The sequence below is a fragment of the Colossoma macropomum genome, unplaced genomic scaffold, assembly GCF_904425465.1.
Source record: "Colossoma macropomum unplaced genomic scaffold, Colossoma_macropomum, whole genome shotgun sequence".
Taxonomy (NCBI): domain Eukaryota; kingdom Metazoa; phylum Chordata; class Actinopteri; order Characiformes; family Serrasalmidae; genus Colossoma; species Colossoma macropomum.
Genome location: NW_023494804.1, coordinates 20,224,786 through 20,244,357, shown reverse-complemented (window position 1 = coordinate 20,244,357; position 19,572 = coordinate 20,224,786). Strand labels below are relative to the sequence as shown.

The 19,572-nt window shown below is 39.0% G+C and overlaps 1 protein-coding gene across 1 annotated transcript in view; it reads right to left on the bottom strand.

Annotated features, from left to right (window-relative positions):
* The window catches only part of LOC118824515 (integrin alpha-2-like), a 42,649-nt gene extending 28,727 nt beyond the window's left edge, over positions 1–13,922 (bottom strand). Inside the window, exons 1-2 of the mRNA XM_036594733.1 lie at positions 13,818–13,922; positions 4,155–4,278 (exon numbers count right to left, since the gene is read on the bottom strand). Of these exons, the coding sequence (XP_036450626.1) occupies positions 4,155–4,278; positions 13,818–13,863 (170 nt within the window). The 5' untranslated portion in view covers positions 13,864–13,922. The remainder of the gene's footprint in view (positions 1–4,154; positions 4,279–13,817) is intronic.
* Between the last annotated feature and the right edge of the window lie 5,650 nt (positions 13,923–19,572).

The following is a 19,572-nucleotide window of genomic DNA, read 5'->3' as shown; positions in this document are numbered from 1 at the left end:
GTCGGCAAATGGGGCAGTCAATTCTAAATGGGTTAAAGGTTGTGTCATCACAACCATGGTGAGTTAAGTGTACATATACAGTTGTGTGCAAAAGTTTTGGCACCCCAATTCAAATGATCTGTTTTATTAATTTTCTAAGGGAAAATAAGTTAACAAATCATCCATAGAGAACACACTTCTGTGCATTTTAATGCACAATTATTGTTTATTTGTTGACTTTAACATATTCTGAAGAAAACATAATATATGGCCTGTGCAAAAGTTATGGCACATTTTGTATTTTAGGATTTATATTTTCCAGTATGTTAAACACAAATAAACAGAAATTGTGCACTGAAATGCCATATTTAAGTTCTCTGTAGAGGATGTTTAACCAATTTTCACTTAGAAAATCAACAAAACATAATTTGACTGGGGTTTTTAAACTTTTGCTTATGACTTTGTGGACTGTATGGACTGGAGGGTGACTGTACATTTTGTAACTTTAACAAAGTTTACATACTACATCAAACTCATTTATTAAAAAAAGAAAAGTGGGTAAATTTGGTTTTCCATGAAACCGACTGTACATTTCTTTGGGGAGTGTCTTAGTGCCAATACAAATGCATAAATGTTCACATGGCATTTATACAATTACTGCATGCTGTTCACCAAAGAATAATGTAGACTGTGCCTCCTATTACTAGTAACAGAGACGGTTATCCAGCCCTTTGTTTTGAATTAATTCAATAAAAAGCTCAAGAACACAATGAATTAAAGTACAGTGGGGAAAGTCATGGTGGGGAATTCTTGAGGACACACCAATTTAGAATGCATATTAGGGCTGAGAGACCAGTATCCTGTATATTGTCCGCACTCTGGCTGCTGCATCCGCTGGCATGCAGAGAGAATTTAGCACAGTTGGACAAAGAGTCTGCACTGTTTTTGTAGCGAATGAAAGGAAGGAACCTATTTCTGCTGAGATAAATGCTAAAGGAACTGAGCGCAGGAGTGATCAGCATCACGCAGACAGCATTACAGACGACTACAGGAAGCGCTTGTTTGTGTTCTGTAATGTGAAATATGGAAAGATATAAAAGAGGCTGAGGACATAAAGATATTAAAGTGAGAGTGTGCTGGTGTTGTAAGACAACAAAAGCTGTCCACCAGGATCTGCACCAACTTTCTTTCTTTCTCACTCTTTTTTGTCTTACTGTACTAACTTGAATTACTTTATTGGATTGTAATATTACATAAGCCATTAAAAAAAGGTGCCCAAAAGGTATTCCACAGGACCACTTTTGGTTCTCTGAAGACTCTTTCTTATGGATCCTGCTTTAAAGAACTGTTTTTGTAAATGAGATGTGTGAGTGTGAAAAACGCTTTAAAAGGCGACCAGTCAAGTAGTCTTGATCCACTTTACAGTGTGTTGAGCTGTTTAGTAATGATGTGTTAGCAGCAGTTTAAAAAGATGTGGTGGCTTCAGCTGACTTGGAGGAAACATGCGTTACTCTTCACCTTCCCAGTTTGGTAGCACTTGCTGCGTTCCAAAGCCTAGGCTGTAGCCAAGGTAATGTGGGTCCTCGGTTGGACTGTCCTATGAGGACTCCTCCTTAGTAGCCTATTGGTCACACAAATGGAACAGTCCTAACGAGGCTGTATGGTGACATCGCCAGAGTGGCGTGAAACTTGTGAGTGAACTGGTGAGAGAAAATGGAGCCCATTGCATCGTGTTTGTTGCTTTTTCATTTCTTCATGGAAATGGAGATGTTCTTATGTAGTACGATAAACTACATATATGCAAATACTTCTAAATAAAATACTATATATGGATGATATACGACATATGGACGAATGCTTTAATTAATTAGTGATTTTATATGTTATAAGGTAATGAAGACGAATTCAAGTATGTGAACAACTTACATTTTAAAATAAGCACTGCTTCATTTTCCGCCATTTTCGTGTTGCTTTTTTTTTTCTCTTTCGTGTCGTTTGTGCGCTGAGAGCTGTGGGTAAGCGAAGGCCTGGAAGGATACATCTGATGCATCCTTGCAATCACTCTGAACACAGGCTGCATTTCTAGGCTGTATACGAAGGGTATAACATAGCGGCTGAGAAATGCAGCCTACCTTGGCTGCAGCCTAGGCTTTAGGCCTCATGCTTAAATGATTCTTTGCATGGTGAAATGGTTGAAGGAGAATGTGTTTTATCCCGCTGCTCTCACGCATTCACTTAAGTTTGTTGACGGTGGAGTGGAGGGGTGCTGACATCTCAGGGAGCCCTCATGTCTCTGTTACCTTGCTGGCTCTCCCTCTTTGTTAGGCTGTAATAACTGAACCTGCCTTGACACTGTATACTGTAATCAGTCTCTCCTAACAGAACTAACTGCCTATGTGTCTCTTTGCCTCTTTGCCAACTGCCCATCCTGTGCGGTCTGACGCTGTTGCTTGTTCTGCCTTGATCGGGTGCCCACTGCTTGCCAGCCTTCTGAACCAGTTTGACCACTCTGCAGCTTCCTGCTGTACAACGCTGGGCAAACCTCACCTGCATGAACTGACCCTGCTGATGATACTGCTGCTGCACAGACTTGAACTATTTAACCATAGCCATTTTCCCCTTTTCTGTGTTTTAATATTTTATACTAATGTTAAAACCTTATTTTCTGTTCATACTGTTCTTTTGTTATTGTTTGGTATCCAGGGTCGACCAGAAGAGGATGGGTTCCCCTTTTGAGTCTTGGTTCCTCTCAAGGTTTCTTCCTCTTGCTCTTAGGGAGTTTTTCCTTGCCACTGTTGCCATTGGCGACGCTCATGGGGGCTTGGACCCAGATTTTTCTGTTACGCTGCTTTGCGGCAACGCCCGTTGTAAAAAGTGCTATATAAATAAACCTTGATTTGTCTTGACTTTTCAATGGTTGTATATGGAACCTTTTTGAAAATGGCTCTATATAGCACCAAAAAGAGTTCTGCCATTGTTGCAAAGTCAAGCTTTTAACAATAAAAGAACCCTTTTTTGTGCAATATAGAACCAAATTCAAAAAGATTTTATATATAGAACTCATGCTTCTCTATAGAACCACTGCCTCTACTAAAGAACCCTTGAAGAACCTTTTTTTTCAACGTGTAGGTAGCATTGCTAAAACAGCACTAGAAAGAGTGCTTGCTTGACAACATTACAAAGTGTTTGTCTCAGTTCAGCAAAGCTACATGAAATACACTGAGGTTAATTCTCTTTGTATTCACAAGCGGATCTCGGAGATCCCAGTGTTCCCCTCTCATGCTGCAGCTGGGCCAGTCAGAGATATTGTAAAGAAAGAGACTGGTCACTGGTTGGAAAATAAATGGGATAATTCGTAATGCTTAACATGGCATCTATTTAGAGAGAAATCCCCACCTTTCAATAAAAAGTGCTTGCTAATTAAGCCACAAGAGGGAAAAGCTTGTTGTGGGGATCTATGCAGTAGCCAGAACAAGCAAAAAAAATGTTATTTGAGACAAATTTTGCTGTTTTTCAGATTTTACCAGTGATTTCACCAATGCTTTGGAAATATTAATTTAGCTGTTAGTGCGGAGTTTATATATCTCTCTTCATTCAGTGAGATAGGAACCCGGTATTGAGTGGAAATAACTACCGAGTGGCGTTGCCAAGATGGCCATAGAGTGGACATCTTGGCAACTTGATGGCTCAGTGTTTGTGTTTTTGTCTCTCGTATGTCACTTTTTTGGTACAAAATACACGTTTTTCAAACTGAGATGTTTTTTATTTCATTGCTACTAACTACAGAGCCTGTTGCTGGACGGACTACGCTATATAAAAATTTAGTCTGCTCCTTCACATACCATGGCTAGCTCTGTATACCCAGTAGATATTCCAGGATGCTGTTTCTGTTTTCTGTAAGTTTGAAGGAGATATGCTAGTGGATGGGAGTGTATAGTGTATGTTTCTGTTGTGTCATTTCTCCTTTTTTTTCCTCTTTGACTTTTTATAACGCTCTGGCATACTTTATGACATTTAAAAATTGCCAAACATGACTGATCCTCTTTACAGTTTAAACAACTGTCATATCATGTAAATGATCTATAGCAGTTAAAGGCTTTTCCTGTGTGTCCAAGCCAAGAACCATTTATGAACCTTAGAGAGAGGAATCCCACCCATGTTCACTCAGTGTTTACCATTTGCCCTGGTAGTTGCTGAACTGCTGCACTGTGTATCCGAACTCCTCCTCTGCTGCTCCTGAGAACATTTTGGCTCCTGCTGTTCCCACATTAAACCCCAAGATCTGCTCCACACACCAACCTGCAGACACATATACAGTATTACATCTCTGCACACAACCTGCTGGGGCAAAGCCATCGCTAGACTAGACATGCACACATTCCATTAGATCAAGCTATAACACTTCAGATATACTCTAACAGAACCAATACAAGAACAACCATGATCTACAAAATGAAGGCAGTGCAAGCCTGTTATTTATTGTCTTCCCTGTTTGTTTACAGCCAGGTGAAGGCTGGATGGGCTTTGAACACACTGTTTTGAACATACTAGCTACTTTCATATACTCATTGGATTGACACTTTGTATTATGCTTGTTGTAGTACCACTTTCTGTGTACTTATTACTGCTTACACGGTGTAGAACCACTTTCCTAGTAGGCGAAGAATGCTTTCAATAATATAAAGCCACTTTTGCCACGAAGCCAGTGCTCCGTCAGGTTTCAAAAAAACTGTAGCTGTAAACAAAAACATGAGGTCCAATACAATGACCAGAGCTGTAGATGATCCTAAAATGAGAAAATAAACATTCAGAAAGCCTTTTTGTTTAAAAGTGGTGATCAAATTTCAAGGCTGATGTCAAGAAATGACTATAAATAGATCACATTATTTATCCCATAATTACTTCTTCTTCTTCCTAAAACATTTGAAATATTGAATAACATCTAAAAATACCTTTAGGTGTTTAGCTTATTATATAATATCATGTCTGATTTAGCATATAACTTACATAACTGATATAACTTGAAAATAGTTTGTACTTATTGTATGGTACTTATTTTTCTGCCACTTTTGTGTACTAATTGTACTGTAAATTAGTTTTTGTATAAGTATTCTTTTGTAATTTAGTATGTGTGTGCTTATTATATTGTACTGTTAGTATTAGTAGTGTTCTGCTAAGTTTTTTGTACCAGTAAAGAGAGCCTGCATTTGGCTTAATTATTAACCATCTCGATACAGAACATACACAAATCCACAGACATTTCATTTCACACTCCTCATGAAGAGCATAATCTTCTGTTTTAATCCTCTTTCTCTCTCTTCTTTTGATGGGATCATGAGGAGTAAAAGAAGATTTATAGACATTCCATGTGTTCAGGCCAGTGCTGATGTCTGTCTCTGATGATTTAAAAGTACTGGAGTGCAGGCAGGTTTGATCCTGTTCTAGTAAGGCTGTATGCAATATTGCATACCAGGCCAATTTGGAGCCCCTCATTGGGCTGGGCTATGAAAACACTGAGCTCGGTTATAGTCGTTTGCAAACGTTTGGATGCCTCTGTTCAAATACTATGTTTTGTTGACTGTGATTTTGGTATGATTGTGTTGAAGTGAAAATAAATTTACCCCTTAAATGGCCATAGCCTAAAGTTTTATTATACACTTCTATAACCTAAGAATAGCTCAGCCAGTTTGCATTGAAGTCCCTGCAGTCACTGAATAGTAAGTCTTATTATGTAATAAGCCTGGGATTTTAAGCGGTAACACAGTCTCTACAGAGAACACACCTATATATTTTAGTTCACAATTACTGTTTATTTGCTGGAGTTAACACGTTGGGGATGTAGGGAGGGGTCTACATGAAATCTGGCCTGTTAAAAATTCAGGCATGTTTTATATTTTATGTTTTATTTCTTTGAAACATGCTACTCAGCATAATGTAGCAACTATGCACTAAAATTAGCCGTAGAAGATGCATTAACCTATTTCACTTAAAACAAAACAAAACAAAAAATCTATGTAATTTGGCCAGGGGTGCCCAAACATTTGCAAAGGACTGTATATCAACCCATTGAACTGAAGGCTTGTTAGCTTCTGGCTCATGTGTTAACATGGGGCTGACATATTAGCTTGTAATGCTGTCATAATAAACCACATTTTTTAAAATGTATTAACGTATTATTTTCTGCCACACCATATTTTTGCTGTATTTAAAAAGGAATTTTTAAAACTGTATTACATAAAACACCACCATATTACACAGAATTATGAATTTTGGGAATCATTACACCCCTAATAATAATGATTTGACAGTTTTCTCATCCAAACTACTGTTAAAGGCACATATTGAAACTCTTCTGGCCCAAAACACCTGAAAGGTTAAAATGGATAAAAAGGATATTATTGACTTTATTCCTCAGCTACCACTAATACTGTCACAAATATGTATGTGTGGTATTGTTTTCCTTTAAATAAACCTGCATAGTTTAATGCATTATTGCAAACTTACCATGATATTAAATAACATTTTTGACATGCTAGGTGTCCCCAAACTTTTGATGGATAGTGTAGGAATAGGAATCACAGACTGCTTTTTGCAATATTATTCAGTTTGGAAGAGTCTTGCGGAGCATCAAGACCACACAAGTTTGTGTGTTCTCTGCTTCAGCACTTCTGTTGTAACTTATTGGGTGTTGAATCAAGCATGTTAGAGCAGGGAAGAGTAATAAGCATCCAGAGGAGGGCCACCTAGGAATGCATCAGAGTTTAGTTTTTAGCTTACCCAGCATATACCGAAAGGGCGGTGGATTAACTGTCAGATGTATTTATAGCCTTGAGGGTGATTCTATTGTCTAACCAGCTAACAGAAAAATAAGGCCTCATAGCATAAACAGCACAAGAATGTTGCCTTGTGTCTTATTGTACGCACTACATATTTTTTTCTTAATTATATACCATGTACTTCACGTTTTTCACTAAGCATAAATGAGAAGTTATTGCTTCCACATATCTTGTTAACAACTCATTTTGAACCTCTCTGCATATTGCATATAGACTCATGTTGTGTGGAAGGACAAATTCTAAACTGTAGCTTCCTCTGCTGGTTCCTCCTTCTGCTGCATTAAGGAAACTGTGACTGCCGAGTGCTAAAAGTGAGCACGCTTCACTTTTCAGCCTTTCTGGTTCGAGGTTGCCAGGGTTCTGGACAGTCCAGTTTGAGCTCCTTTGCGACTTTCAACTGGACGTTAAAATGTCTGGTTGGATCTCACTCTAAATGCATTCCATTTGTTGAAGTAGACAGAGTGCCATTCTAGCCCAGTCACTGCATGCATCTCTCTCTCTCTCTCTCTCTCTCTCTCTCTGTACATCACCAGAGGTGTCTTTACTACATTTAACATACAATTTAGTAAACTAGTATGCAGATAGGCCCTTTTAACAAGACATGGAAGTGCGTAAACGCTGGGTAAAACAAGCTCCGCTGCTGCCTTATGGACAGTTACTAACCTCAGAAATACAGGCATTTGTATTACTACAGCTCACCACAGAAAGGTGTGTCATATGGAGGGTTCTTTTCCTCCATATGACAAAGTTTATTCCCAAACTCATTTTACTTCTGCTCATAGTCAGCTACTATAAGCACTTAATGCATAACTTAACTCAAACTTAACATGAACTTAAAATACACATTACAAATTAAATCTCCTTTTGGTGAAATCCTGCTTGTTTATGTAAGTTTCGTGGAATTTGAATCATTTGTACTTTGGCAGTGATTTCATTTTTACAGGAATTTCCTGCAAATTATACAGTAAACTATTAGGAATAGACATCAACTTGCAGAATTCACAGAAAATACAAAATAAATACAGTGTACACAAAATTTATGAAAAGTAAAGTGGTTTGTACATTAGGGAAGTACTTGGTTTCAGACACAGGGAACTCTGAACTAGAACAAGAACGTTTATCATCCAAAAAAACCCTTTTCATCAGTACAGTGCCAGGTGATGCGACTCTAGAATAACATCCTGATTCTCAAAGACCTCCTGAAATGACTAAAATGGCCACACGCTGTGCAACACACGCAGTGCCGATTGTCCACCCTCTGCAGGAGTCTTTAAACAATGTTTAAAAGTAGCAGACAGAGCAAAATAGCACAGAGGTGTTTTGTGGTGGTCTGTAAACAGAGTTCAGCCACAGTCTTTACCAAAGAATAGAACTGTAAAACAAAAAGCAGCTGAACCACAAATGCAGCAGCCTCTCGATAAGCTTCTCATCTGTCACTGTGGAGGAAAAAGCTGAATACTGCTGGGATACAGACACGGGCACAGGCGCTACACAAAGAAACCCTTAAAAAGCCAGCCAGCGGATACAGCAGCCGGACTGAGAGAAAGCCCTGAAACAAGAGGAGGAGTGAGCGGGGGTCAGAGGAAAGACAGAAGACAGATTAAAGCACGGACACGAGAGAGGGAATGCGACATAAAGGTCGGGCAGAAGGTCAAAGAGAGGGAGGGAGGGAGAGAGAGAGAGAGAGAGAGTCCCCACTGTCCCACTATCTAACCCTGCTGATTCTCTTTCAATACGGTTCCAGTCCACTGGCTGCTTTATGGTCAGTAAGCCGGATAACCCATTTTCGAGGGCTACTCTGCGGCCTATTCAAAGTGGACATAGAGCAGATTGTGGCAGTAACACCTTTTTCCCTGCAGTCTGCATCATTTATATAGTTACACACAATGCTTTTCAGCCACTATCGTGGGCCAGGTTCTCTGCACACTTGTTTAAAGAGATACTCTGTGGCTCTGAATTACACTTTGGATCTCTTTTATCATCTATAGTCTGTAATCTGTTCATTTGAACTGTAATGTTTTCCAACGTTTTGCATAAAATTTTGATTAAAGCATATTGAGATTTTGTAAAATGAAGCCTACTTTGCTGTTCTCATCCACACTGTACTAAATGTGGATTCTTAAAGATTATCTTATTTTGAAGCCTCAAGAGCACAAAAGGACCTTTAGATTTTTTATATGAAAGCTCTGTTGTACAACCCCATTTCCAAAAACGTTGGGACGCTGTGCAGAATGTAAATAAAAAAGGATGCAATGATATGCAAATGTAAACCATGTACAATTTTGAAGGAAAATACTACAAAGACAACATATCAAATGTCGAAAATGAGAAATGTTATTGTTTTTTTTTTTATTTGATGCCAACAACATGTTCCAAAAAAGTTGGGATGGGAGCAAGTTTACCACTGTGTTTCATCACCCCTTCTTTTAACAACACTCTGTAAGTGATTGGGAACTGAGAAGATCAACTGCTGTAGTTTTGAAAGTGATATGTTTTTCCATTCTTGTTTGATACAGGATTTCAGCTGCTCAACAATTCGGGGTCTACTTTGTCGTATTTTTCATTTCATAAGGTGCCAAATGTTATCAGTGGGTGTCAGTCTGAACTGCAGGCAGGTCAGTTTAGCACCAGAACTCTTTTAATACAGAGCAATGCTGATGTGGTTTGAAAAAGACGTCATCTGGATGGCAGCATATGTTGCCAAAACTTGTATATATTATTCAGCATTAATGGAGCCTTCACAGATGTGCACGTCACCCATGCCATGTGCACTAATGCACACTTATACCATCATGAAAACTGGCTTTTTGAGCTGTGCACTGATAACAAACTGAGTGGTCTTTAGCCCAGAGGACACAGTGTCCATGATTTCCAAAAAAAAGTTCAAACGTTGATTTGTCGGACCACAGGACACTTTTCCACTTCACCTCAGTTCATTCTAATTGAGCTCGGGCCCAGAGAAGGTGGCAGCATTTTCTGGATCCTGTGTATATACGGCTTCTTTGCGTTTTAGAGCTTTAACTTGCATTTGTGGATGCAGCGATGAACTGTTTTCACAGACAGTTGTTTTCACAAGTGTTTCTGAGCCCATACTGTGATTTCCACTACAGAATCATGTCTGTTTTTAATGGAGTGCTGCCTGAGGACCCAAAGATCATGGCCAGCAAATACTGGTTTTCAGCCTTGTGCCTTGCGTACACAGATTTCTCTCATCTTTTAATGTTATTATGTACTGTAGATTATGAACAGCAAAAGTTCTTTGCTATTTTATGTTGAGAAATGTTATTCTTGAATTGTTACACTATTTGCCTACACAGTCCTTCACAGAGGGGTGAACCCCTCCTCATCTTTACTTCTGAAAGACTCAGCCTCTCTGGGATACCTTTTTATAATCGATCATGTTACTGACCTGTTGCCAATTAACCACCAGGTGTTTTTTTAGCATTACACAACTTTACCATCCTTTTGTTGCCCCGTCCCAACTTTTTTGGAACGTGTTGTTGGCATCAAATTCAAAATGGGCAAATATTTGTTTTTATTTACATTTTGCACAGTGGCCCAACTTTTTTGGAAATGGGGTTGTAATTCTGCTCAGTGTACAGAGAGGAACAACATCAGCAATCTTTTGCAGCTTCATAGATCAGGCTCTAAAACCATTAAGCACATATTTAATATGATTCTAGGCCTGTGATCAGTGGTGGTTAACAGAGTTACTGCAGAAACAGCCCCCAATGATGGTATAAACTCATTCTCTTAATCATTTATTTATTTACTCCATGTAAATCACAGCAAGACACTAAGACTCCTCACACATGGACAGAACTTTTAAATGTTGGGTGATGTGATATTCTAAATATATTCCATATTTACTCTACCTAACACAGTTGCATGCAAAGGTTTGATCACCACCTGGTCAAAATTCATGATTTGTTGATTTCCTAAGTGAAAATAAATTAACACATCCTCTACAGCACACGTGTCAAGCTCCAGTCCTGACAGGCCAAAACACTGCAGATTTCAGCATGCTAGCTCATTAAACACATGTGATTCAGCTCGTCAACTAATTACCAAGGCCTTCTTGGACTGAATTCAGAGCATTCAATGAGGTTAAATGTTAATCTCCACAGCACTTTGGCCCGAAGTTTGACACGCCTGCTCTACAGGGAACTTAACATCCTGTAAAGTTTAGTGCACAATTTCTTTTTATTTGCTGAGTTTAACAAAAATAAATAAAGCATAAAATGTAATGTGTGCCATCATTTTAACACAGGCCACATTTTATGTTAAATTCAGCAAATAAACAGTAATTGTGCATTAAAATGTGCAGAAGTCTGTTAACTTGTTTTCACTTAGAAAATCAACAAAGCATGAAATTTGACCAGGGGGCACCCTAACTTTTGCATACGACTGTAGAAGAGACTGTTGTACAACAACAACATGCTCCATGATATCATGCTGTCATGCTTGCACAAAAAGCCATCTATGGTGTAAATTTTAGAACATCTTCAGACCACAGCATCGGGTTTCAGACAAAAACCACAACTTTGACCAAACTGTGCTTTAAGTTTGTGCTTTCATTTCACAAAGATTAAGCCTTGGCTTACATGCTATCACAGTGTCTGCTATTGCACCCAATTCAGTGTGGACTATTTAAAAGAAAAACAGCTGAAAAAGTGTTATTATTATTATTTTTGTTGTTGTTGTTATTAGATTATTAGTGCTATGCTATACATGTACAAAATTTTTTTGGGAAAATGAAAATAATACACATAAAGTCCGTGTCAACACCCTCCCCTATGTTTTTTTAAGTTAATGAACTCTGTGTCATCTTTCCGATTGGCTGCTGGCATCATCTATTTGCATATTCTTTAACTTGTTTTACTCTCCCTATCTGTGTTGTCTTTCACCCTGGCGTACCTTCCATTGTGCATCTAATTCCACAAATAACTACTGAACCAAATTGTTGTTGGCTGTCAGTGGGAGTTATTGTGTAACCTAATTTTGAGTGTACTTCTACTAGAACTCAGTAGCACTGTAATAACTTAATGAGAATATGTAGGTTAATATTGTGGTGTCAGCAAAGAAGAAGATGTGGAAAACATTTCCATTTAAAGGTGAATGCTCTTTTATGTAACAGACAGGAAGGCAAAACCCCCACTCAGCACAGCTGAAACACCCAAGATACCAGGCAGATCACTTCTAGCCACACACTTTCACCTGACAGTAGGCACTAACTACCCCACAGTATTTACAATACATGTCTCTCCTACTGCCACAGCATGGCACTTTCCAAGAGCCTCCTCCACACCTCCTGTGTGCCCATGACAATGTGAGCCTGAAGCAGGATGCCATGTAGCCCCCCCATCAGTGTGAGCCATCCCGGCAACCTCAAGCAGATTCGAGCAGGGCACACTGCCCCCTGCATACACCCACAATTGTCACTCCACAGCAGGGGTTTTGGACTGTCCACGTGTGCCCTTCTCTCTCAGGGCTGCTTTCTTTCCCTCAGGGTGCCACAGTGGAGAGAGTGAGCGCTGCATCCTCCTCCCCACATAGTAAGGTACTTCTTGCCTCTGCTATGACAGCTTGAAGGCTGCCCAGTGGAGAGAGCTGCTCGTACCATCCCCGTTATTCCGGCAGCAGCGTGCATAGGAGGTGCCTGCTGAACCATCGTATTAACCTCTGCTACCAACTTAAGTGTCGCCAGAGTGCTGTGGCCAACACTTCCAGGCTGCCACACATTCTTTCACCGTCCTCCCACTGGGCTCTGCTGACGATCCTCACCACAATGCCTCTTCTGCTGCCCATCCTCACCATGCTGCTTCTTCCTCCACAGTCTTTGACTGAGCCTTCTCTGCCGTCCGCAATTGTGGAAACATCCTTCTTCTCTGGTCCATTTAGGGGGGAGGGAGGGTCTATCCCACTTCTGACACCAGCATGGTGTGAGTGAAGTATGCAGGAAGCATTGCACTTTAAAGGCAAATGCTCTTTTATTGAACAAGCAGCAAGGGAGAACTGCTGCACAGAGCTGTGGAAATGGCCGAGATAGCAGGCATGTCTCTTCTAGACACACACTTTCACCTGACGGTAGGCAATAACTACCCCACAGCCCAGCACAGAATATCACAAACAACATATGTACACATCTTTAAGCTAACAACAACTTATTTACAATGAATGTCCCTCGTACTGTGTGCACGGCACTTCCCAACAGCCACTCTACATGACCACACCTCCCACGCACCCATGGCAATGCGAGCCAGTAGCGGGACACTACAATATGATCAGTCCAGTTCATTAGATCTCACTGGTCTGTGATTTACTTGAACGCACTGAGCGCATATTACTCAACTGTGCTACTTAACACAGTTGTGTGGAACCGCTTGACATGACATTTTGACAGCCTTACAGAAATATGTGCCCAAAACCAGGCTGACTCAACCTTACCTACCTGACAGAAAAAAAAACAAAAAACAAAAAAAAACATGACCACAATCTCCCCTGGCTGCTTTTACATTAAACATTTCTCAAAAGTGTTACTTTACAGCCATTAGTCACTGAAAGGGGCTTTAACTGCATTGACTATTTGTTTGCCTTTAAAGCGAGGTGGTCAGTAACTCACTCCAAGTTTCCCATACTTCATTGCATACTTTAGTTCCTCTTCTGATAGATGCTCGGTGATGCACTTGAGCAATTCTATAGACTTTTTTTGAACTGACACTCGTTAATTCTAGTTTTTTGGTACTTTTTCTTCTACTGGAAACACAATATTTGTGCTGTTGTGTAGCATTAGCCCACCACATCTGCCACTAGTCTGCATATACACTCAGAACACTTAAATTTGAACACTTGAAATCACACTTCAGGACAGGTGGCTCATTTATGGAGCTGAAATCACTATGAATGTCCTACATGTTGAGTGGTCAGTAATCTAAACCTAGAAACATTGTTTAAAAGAACACTGACTGGACAGTGGATCTAGTATAAATGACAGATGCTTACCTTGAATCGTCAGGAACACCAGCAGGAGGTTGTTTATTAAACCCATGTTTCTCAATAGTCTTGTATTGCGGAGTACTGGACTGGCTGCTGTTCTGTCGCGGTTCTTTGCTGGCATTGGGCGAAACAAACAGTTTTATTTCCCACCCGTATTCGCACAAGCCCCGCCTCCTGCTCTGCGAGAAAGAATGAGAAAGAAGGACTTTCTGTGAATTAGCAGGGTTAAAGCCACTTTCTATGACTTTGCCACACTAATTGTTCTTAAAGATGACTCTTTCCAGATGCTTTGAGAGCTCAGAGGGGCGTTAAGGGCTAAAACATTGCAGTTCTCAGCGCACTGCTCTTTTTATGTAAGGGTGAGGGGAACAGAGCAACCTTTCAGCTTTATAGAACAGAGAATGTGCTTTTACATCACAGCGCAGCTTTATCGTCTATCATTTTCTCTTTGCAAACAGCTCGAACAAAAATATATGCTATTTGAATAATTTGTGTTAAATCCCACCCGTATTCCGGCACGAGAGTCTGTATTTATGAACTACAGAACCATTCCAAATCCGATAGTGCGGAGTTTGTCGGAATACAGGTGGGAAATAAAAACACGCTACATGAGACACAGCTGTCTTGACGTCACCGAAGTAAACTAGAACCTTGGTGTGATGGGAATTCCCACAAACTAAGCCCACCTCCACAAAACGCCACCTTTTATGGGAAGGATCCATTCATGGAATAAAGGCCTTTTAGGTACACATCACATCAGTGTGTACACTGGAAGGAAATGACTAAGTAGATTAAGAAATCACCATGGATAAACCAACAGGCGGTATTTTTAGGTGGGCAGAGCAGCCTAAAAGTAAAATAATGTCAGATAAATCAGGTCCTAGGACCTCTAGAACTGCAACGGAACTTCTTAGTATACCCACAAGGCTCCACAATGGAGCCTAAAGCATATTTAGGCTCCATTCTTCTTTTTGGATTCTATTTGTTCTAAATGGTAAAACTCCAAAGTGAGAACTGTAAGCAAATCAGTTCAGGTGCTGAAGAAACACAACAGAATGAAATTACTACTATAAAATCAATTAAGAACTAAATGCGAGGGGCTAAAATGGAACTGAGAAAGTTGGTTTCTCACAAATACTTGAGTAGAAATAAATGTCTAAAGAGGACACAAAAAGGACAGACCTTAGGAATATTTACAACAAGGGCCTTCAAAGGTAAAGAGGCCTTTTATGTAAAACTCATGCTGGACTGCTGGTGATGTTTATCTTGCTGACTTGGGTTTGAAATTTGCTTTCCAGAAGGACATAGCAGAGATGAATTCAGACAGGAAGCCAGTTAAAGTTTTACAGTATTCATTTCAAAATACAAGACTGATTGCATAAAATGTGTCTTTCCTGTCATGGTCAACCAACAAAGCCAAAACATAGGTCATTTTTCTTCACTTCTACTTTTTGGTCAAAATCAGCTCCAACATTACATTCATCACACATACAGTGGATGAGGCAAAACTTCAAGCCATCAAATTTTCTCATGCACAGGCGGTTTCTTGAAAATGTGTATGTGGAGCAGTAACATTCTTTGAGCTCAACATTTTGAAATATATACAGCAACCACACTGTCTTCATGCTAGCAGTAGTCATGGTACACTGCGGCGAGACGCATCACTTCTAAAGCTAGTTTTGCAAGTTCACCACTTCTCATGCTAACACTGAAACCCCACCTCTTCAACATGCCAATACAGAGCAACATGCTAGTCTTGAAACTTTACCACTTTACTATGCTTGAGCTGAAACTCCACCATTTCGGAATGCTTGAACTGAAATCCAACACTTACTGAAACTTCACTTCAGCGTTAATAACAGAACTCCACCATTTTAACAAGTTAATACCAAACCCTCACCACCCTCCTAGAAAAACAACATAGCCCAGCAAGGCTGGTCACCAGCATAACAAGCATATGTTGTGCCTTGGATGCTAATCGGCAGCAATGGAATTGAATGTGCTGGTCATCAGAAAAATGAGCACACATTGTGCTTTGGATGCTGCTATGCTGCAATAACATGACCATGCGAGGTGACCAGCATGAACCAGCTTAGACCAGCATGGGATTCATGGCACTTCAGCATGCTAGTACTAAACCTCTCCACGCTACTGATACTCTTCCTCTTCACTATTATAAGTACTGAACTTCACCACTTCAAAATACTAACACTGAAACTCCACTACTTCCCAATGCTAATACTATTTTATGGCTGCTGTATGTCAAAGACCTGCTGGTTTTACAGCAGATAGGATGGTCAGGTAGTAGTAGTTATCCATTAACAAGTGCACTGATATTGGGCTTGTGAAAACAGGACTTCTTGTGAAAATCAGGTGAAGGTCTGTCAGACTGGGTGTGGCAGTTATAGAAGCGTATCTTGAAACAAGCCCATATGAAGGGCCTTATTCACTCACATACCTCACCAGTCATTTACTGGCACACTCACTGGCATGGCTGATGTGTCATTATGTTATCTGACGTGCTAAAAAATCATGCTGCAGGGGGCATTTTCTGCGTTCAGACGCAGACGCTTTTTTGTTTTGGACTGTTTGTAGGCAATGCAACTTTGCCAAGGCAAACTTGTGGTAAGCACAGACTGAATTTATACATTATATGTAAAAACTATAACTATAAAACAAACTATATGTTTTACAATCTGGAAATAAGCAAATTTTGACCACAACTGGACTTTAATGGAAGCCACATGCAGATTTTGAGAAATGTGTAGCTGTATTGTTGTCGACAGCCTATTGAAAGTTGATGGAATACTAAGATTGCAGAAGAATTTGCCAGAGGGGTTAACCACATCTCTCTCTCTCTCTCACTCTCTCTCTCTCTCTCTCTCTCTCTCTCTCTGTCTTCCCCAGTATGTCTATGCATGATCTCTAGCATGTAACCCTAAGACATACTCAAATCCCACAGACAAATTAAATATTATTGTCCATTCCCCACAAGCCATGCCAATCACATGTGGCTTGTATCCACTCTGTGCCTTTCTAGAAACAAATATGTTTGTTCAGATAATTGGTTTATCTGTCTGCATTTAATTTTTATGGTTATAAAATATATTGCGCAGCTGATTGTTGTTTGTTTGGTTGTTTATCTTTGCATGGATTTGTATAACAGGCTTTGAGCCCTTGGAGAAGATTTCATATAAATAAAATGCGATGTTCTCATTGGACGGGGCAAAAATTAATTAAAGGAGAATTACACCAATTTTCGGCATAATGCAATCACTCACATGTTAACCACATCTTTTCACAGTGGTTTGGTGTGAAATGGTTCATTGGTGGTGATAGGAACCAGGGGTCACAATGTTTACAACACAAATGTAGCCATTTTATTTACTGTTCAAAACCATCAGTGAACCTACATGTGTCTTCTGAGTTTTATATATAATGTTGAAGATGGTAAAATAAGACTAAATCTGAAAAGAAAAAATGTTTTACTTTTGGTAACTATTTTGTGCGACCTTCCTCATTCAATTATGCAGAACTAAAAGCCAAAATTACATACAGTATAAAATATTGTATCCCAGTGTCAGACCTGGGAATCCTTTTCATACAGGTAACAACAAAGTTTGTAGTATTAATTAAACTGAGACAATAACATGGCTCAGATGTAAAAAGATACATGCAAAAAGAGAGATAGAATTTATAGAGATGTTTTCAAATATTTCTTAAAATCTTCAGTGCCCAATAAAAGGTGGATTTGAGTTCCACAGTTTAAAAGCATAATAACAGAAAACATCTCTCTACATGCTGGAACATAAACAGACAGACCTTCTGTGTGGTAAGCAGGTGCTTTAAGGCCATTTATAGCTTTAAAAACCAGTTAAAGACATTTAAGATCTACCCTAAAGAATTTCAAAAAGGGAATGATATGAGCTGTTTTTCATTTTTCTTAGGCTTTGTGCTGCTGCATTTTGAATTTGTAGATAACTGTAGATTATATAGATGACTAGAAACAGCAAAGTACCTTTCCAAAAACCAACTTGATCAGAAGTACAAAAGTAGCAGCTCAAAAAACAATTACTACTTACTACTAATGAGTAACGTTTAGAAAACAGAAAGTGAAGTTTGTACAGCTCTGTTCTTCAATGTTTTGAATTGTTTTGGTCTAAAATTAATGCTGAAGCTCCAAAGTCAGAGGTGTGACCAATCACAGAGCAGTACAGGTGTTGTCACCAACAAAGCATAATAAAATTTAACTTAAATATGAATGGCTAAAATGTAACTGAGTAAAAAATGACTCTTTTACTAACATGCTTGAGTAGATGTAAAGGTAGCACTATTTGAAAATATTGAATATAAGTACATGTACTTGAGTAAATGCAACTAGCTAATTCATTAATTCGACTCGTGAAAAATGCATGAACTATCTGCATTGCTCTGAGATAGAGCCAAACTAGGCAATATTTAAATGTTAAGCTACATTAGTGACTGCGTTTACATGCAGGAAAAAGCAGCAGCCTAGTTTGTCACACGCTGAGTTTAACATATGGAAAAAATATTAAACAGAAAAAATAAAGTGTGCCATAACTTTTACACAGGCCACACTGTATGTTTATTTTTTCTTACATGTTAAATTTATCAAATAAACAGTGCACCAATTACATGTACATTACATTATATATATATATATATATATATATATATATATATATATATATATATATATATATATACAGAGAGAGAGAGCTTAGACATAATGGGACATATGTGCAAATTACGATTCAGTATTATTGGAAAAAAAAAATTATCCTAAGTTTAAAAATACATTGCTAATTTGTTCAGGTAGGATATTAACTGGTTTTATATGACATCTATGAGAAGAAGCAAAGCATCAGGATTCTCTGGTGTATTCAACATTCCACAGTGACCTCCAGTGGGCCTTACAGGAATCTCAGTTTATCTCTGGAAAACATACGGAACCACAATGTTACACTGACTTCCAAATGTAGCTGGACCTCTCAACCTCAGGACTGCCTTTGGCTCTGCATTCTAACACTTCTGACTGGAAATGACATGATAATTACACAATAATATGTGCAAACCGCCCAGTTTCATTTAAAACATCTTCTCTACATGTCCAAAAAAATATATATAAAATAAATACATTTATGGACCTTAAGGGAACAAAAATGATGTGGTCTATATATTTACCATCACACGCAAACGTTAAATAAAGGCTTTCTCTGGCTCTTGAAGTCTGTTCTTGGTATGTGACAGGAAGAAGAAACCCAAAGAATTGTTGCTGCACTGAAAGCAGGGTATTCTAAGGTAACAGATCAAAACACTTCAGACAGACATGGAATGAGTTAGTCAAAGTGAAATGAACTGCATTGGACATCATTAAAAAGATAGACGATAGTGAGTGTAACTACAGCGAACAACTGGATTCCCTGTGGAGTCTAGAGTGTGTGACTGAAATATTCTTTCTGTTCTAAAGAAAAACCCTGAAAACCGAACAGTGAAGCAACAGTAGATTTGCAGAACCATGTAGGTTAAACCATAAGTATGTCTCAAGAACAATCTGCGCTACATAAACGTTCATTTTAGAAATGTATTACCGAATCATACTCTTACTAGAATTTGAAGTTGACCATGGTAAACAAGCTGAATCATAAAGCCACATTTCAAGCCAATATTAAAACAACACAGATCACTGTATTTTCAATCATATGATCCATTTGCCCACGTACATGATTCATCACAGTAT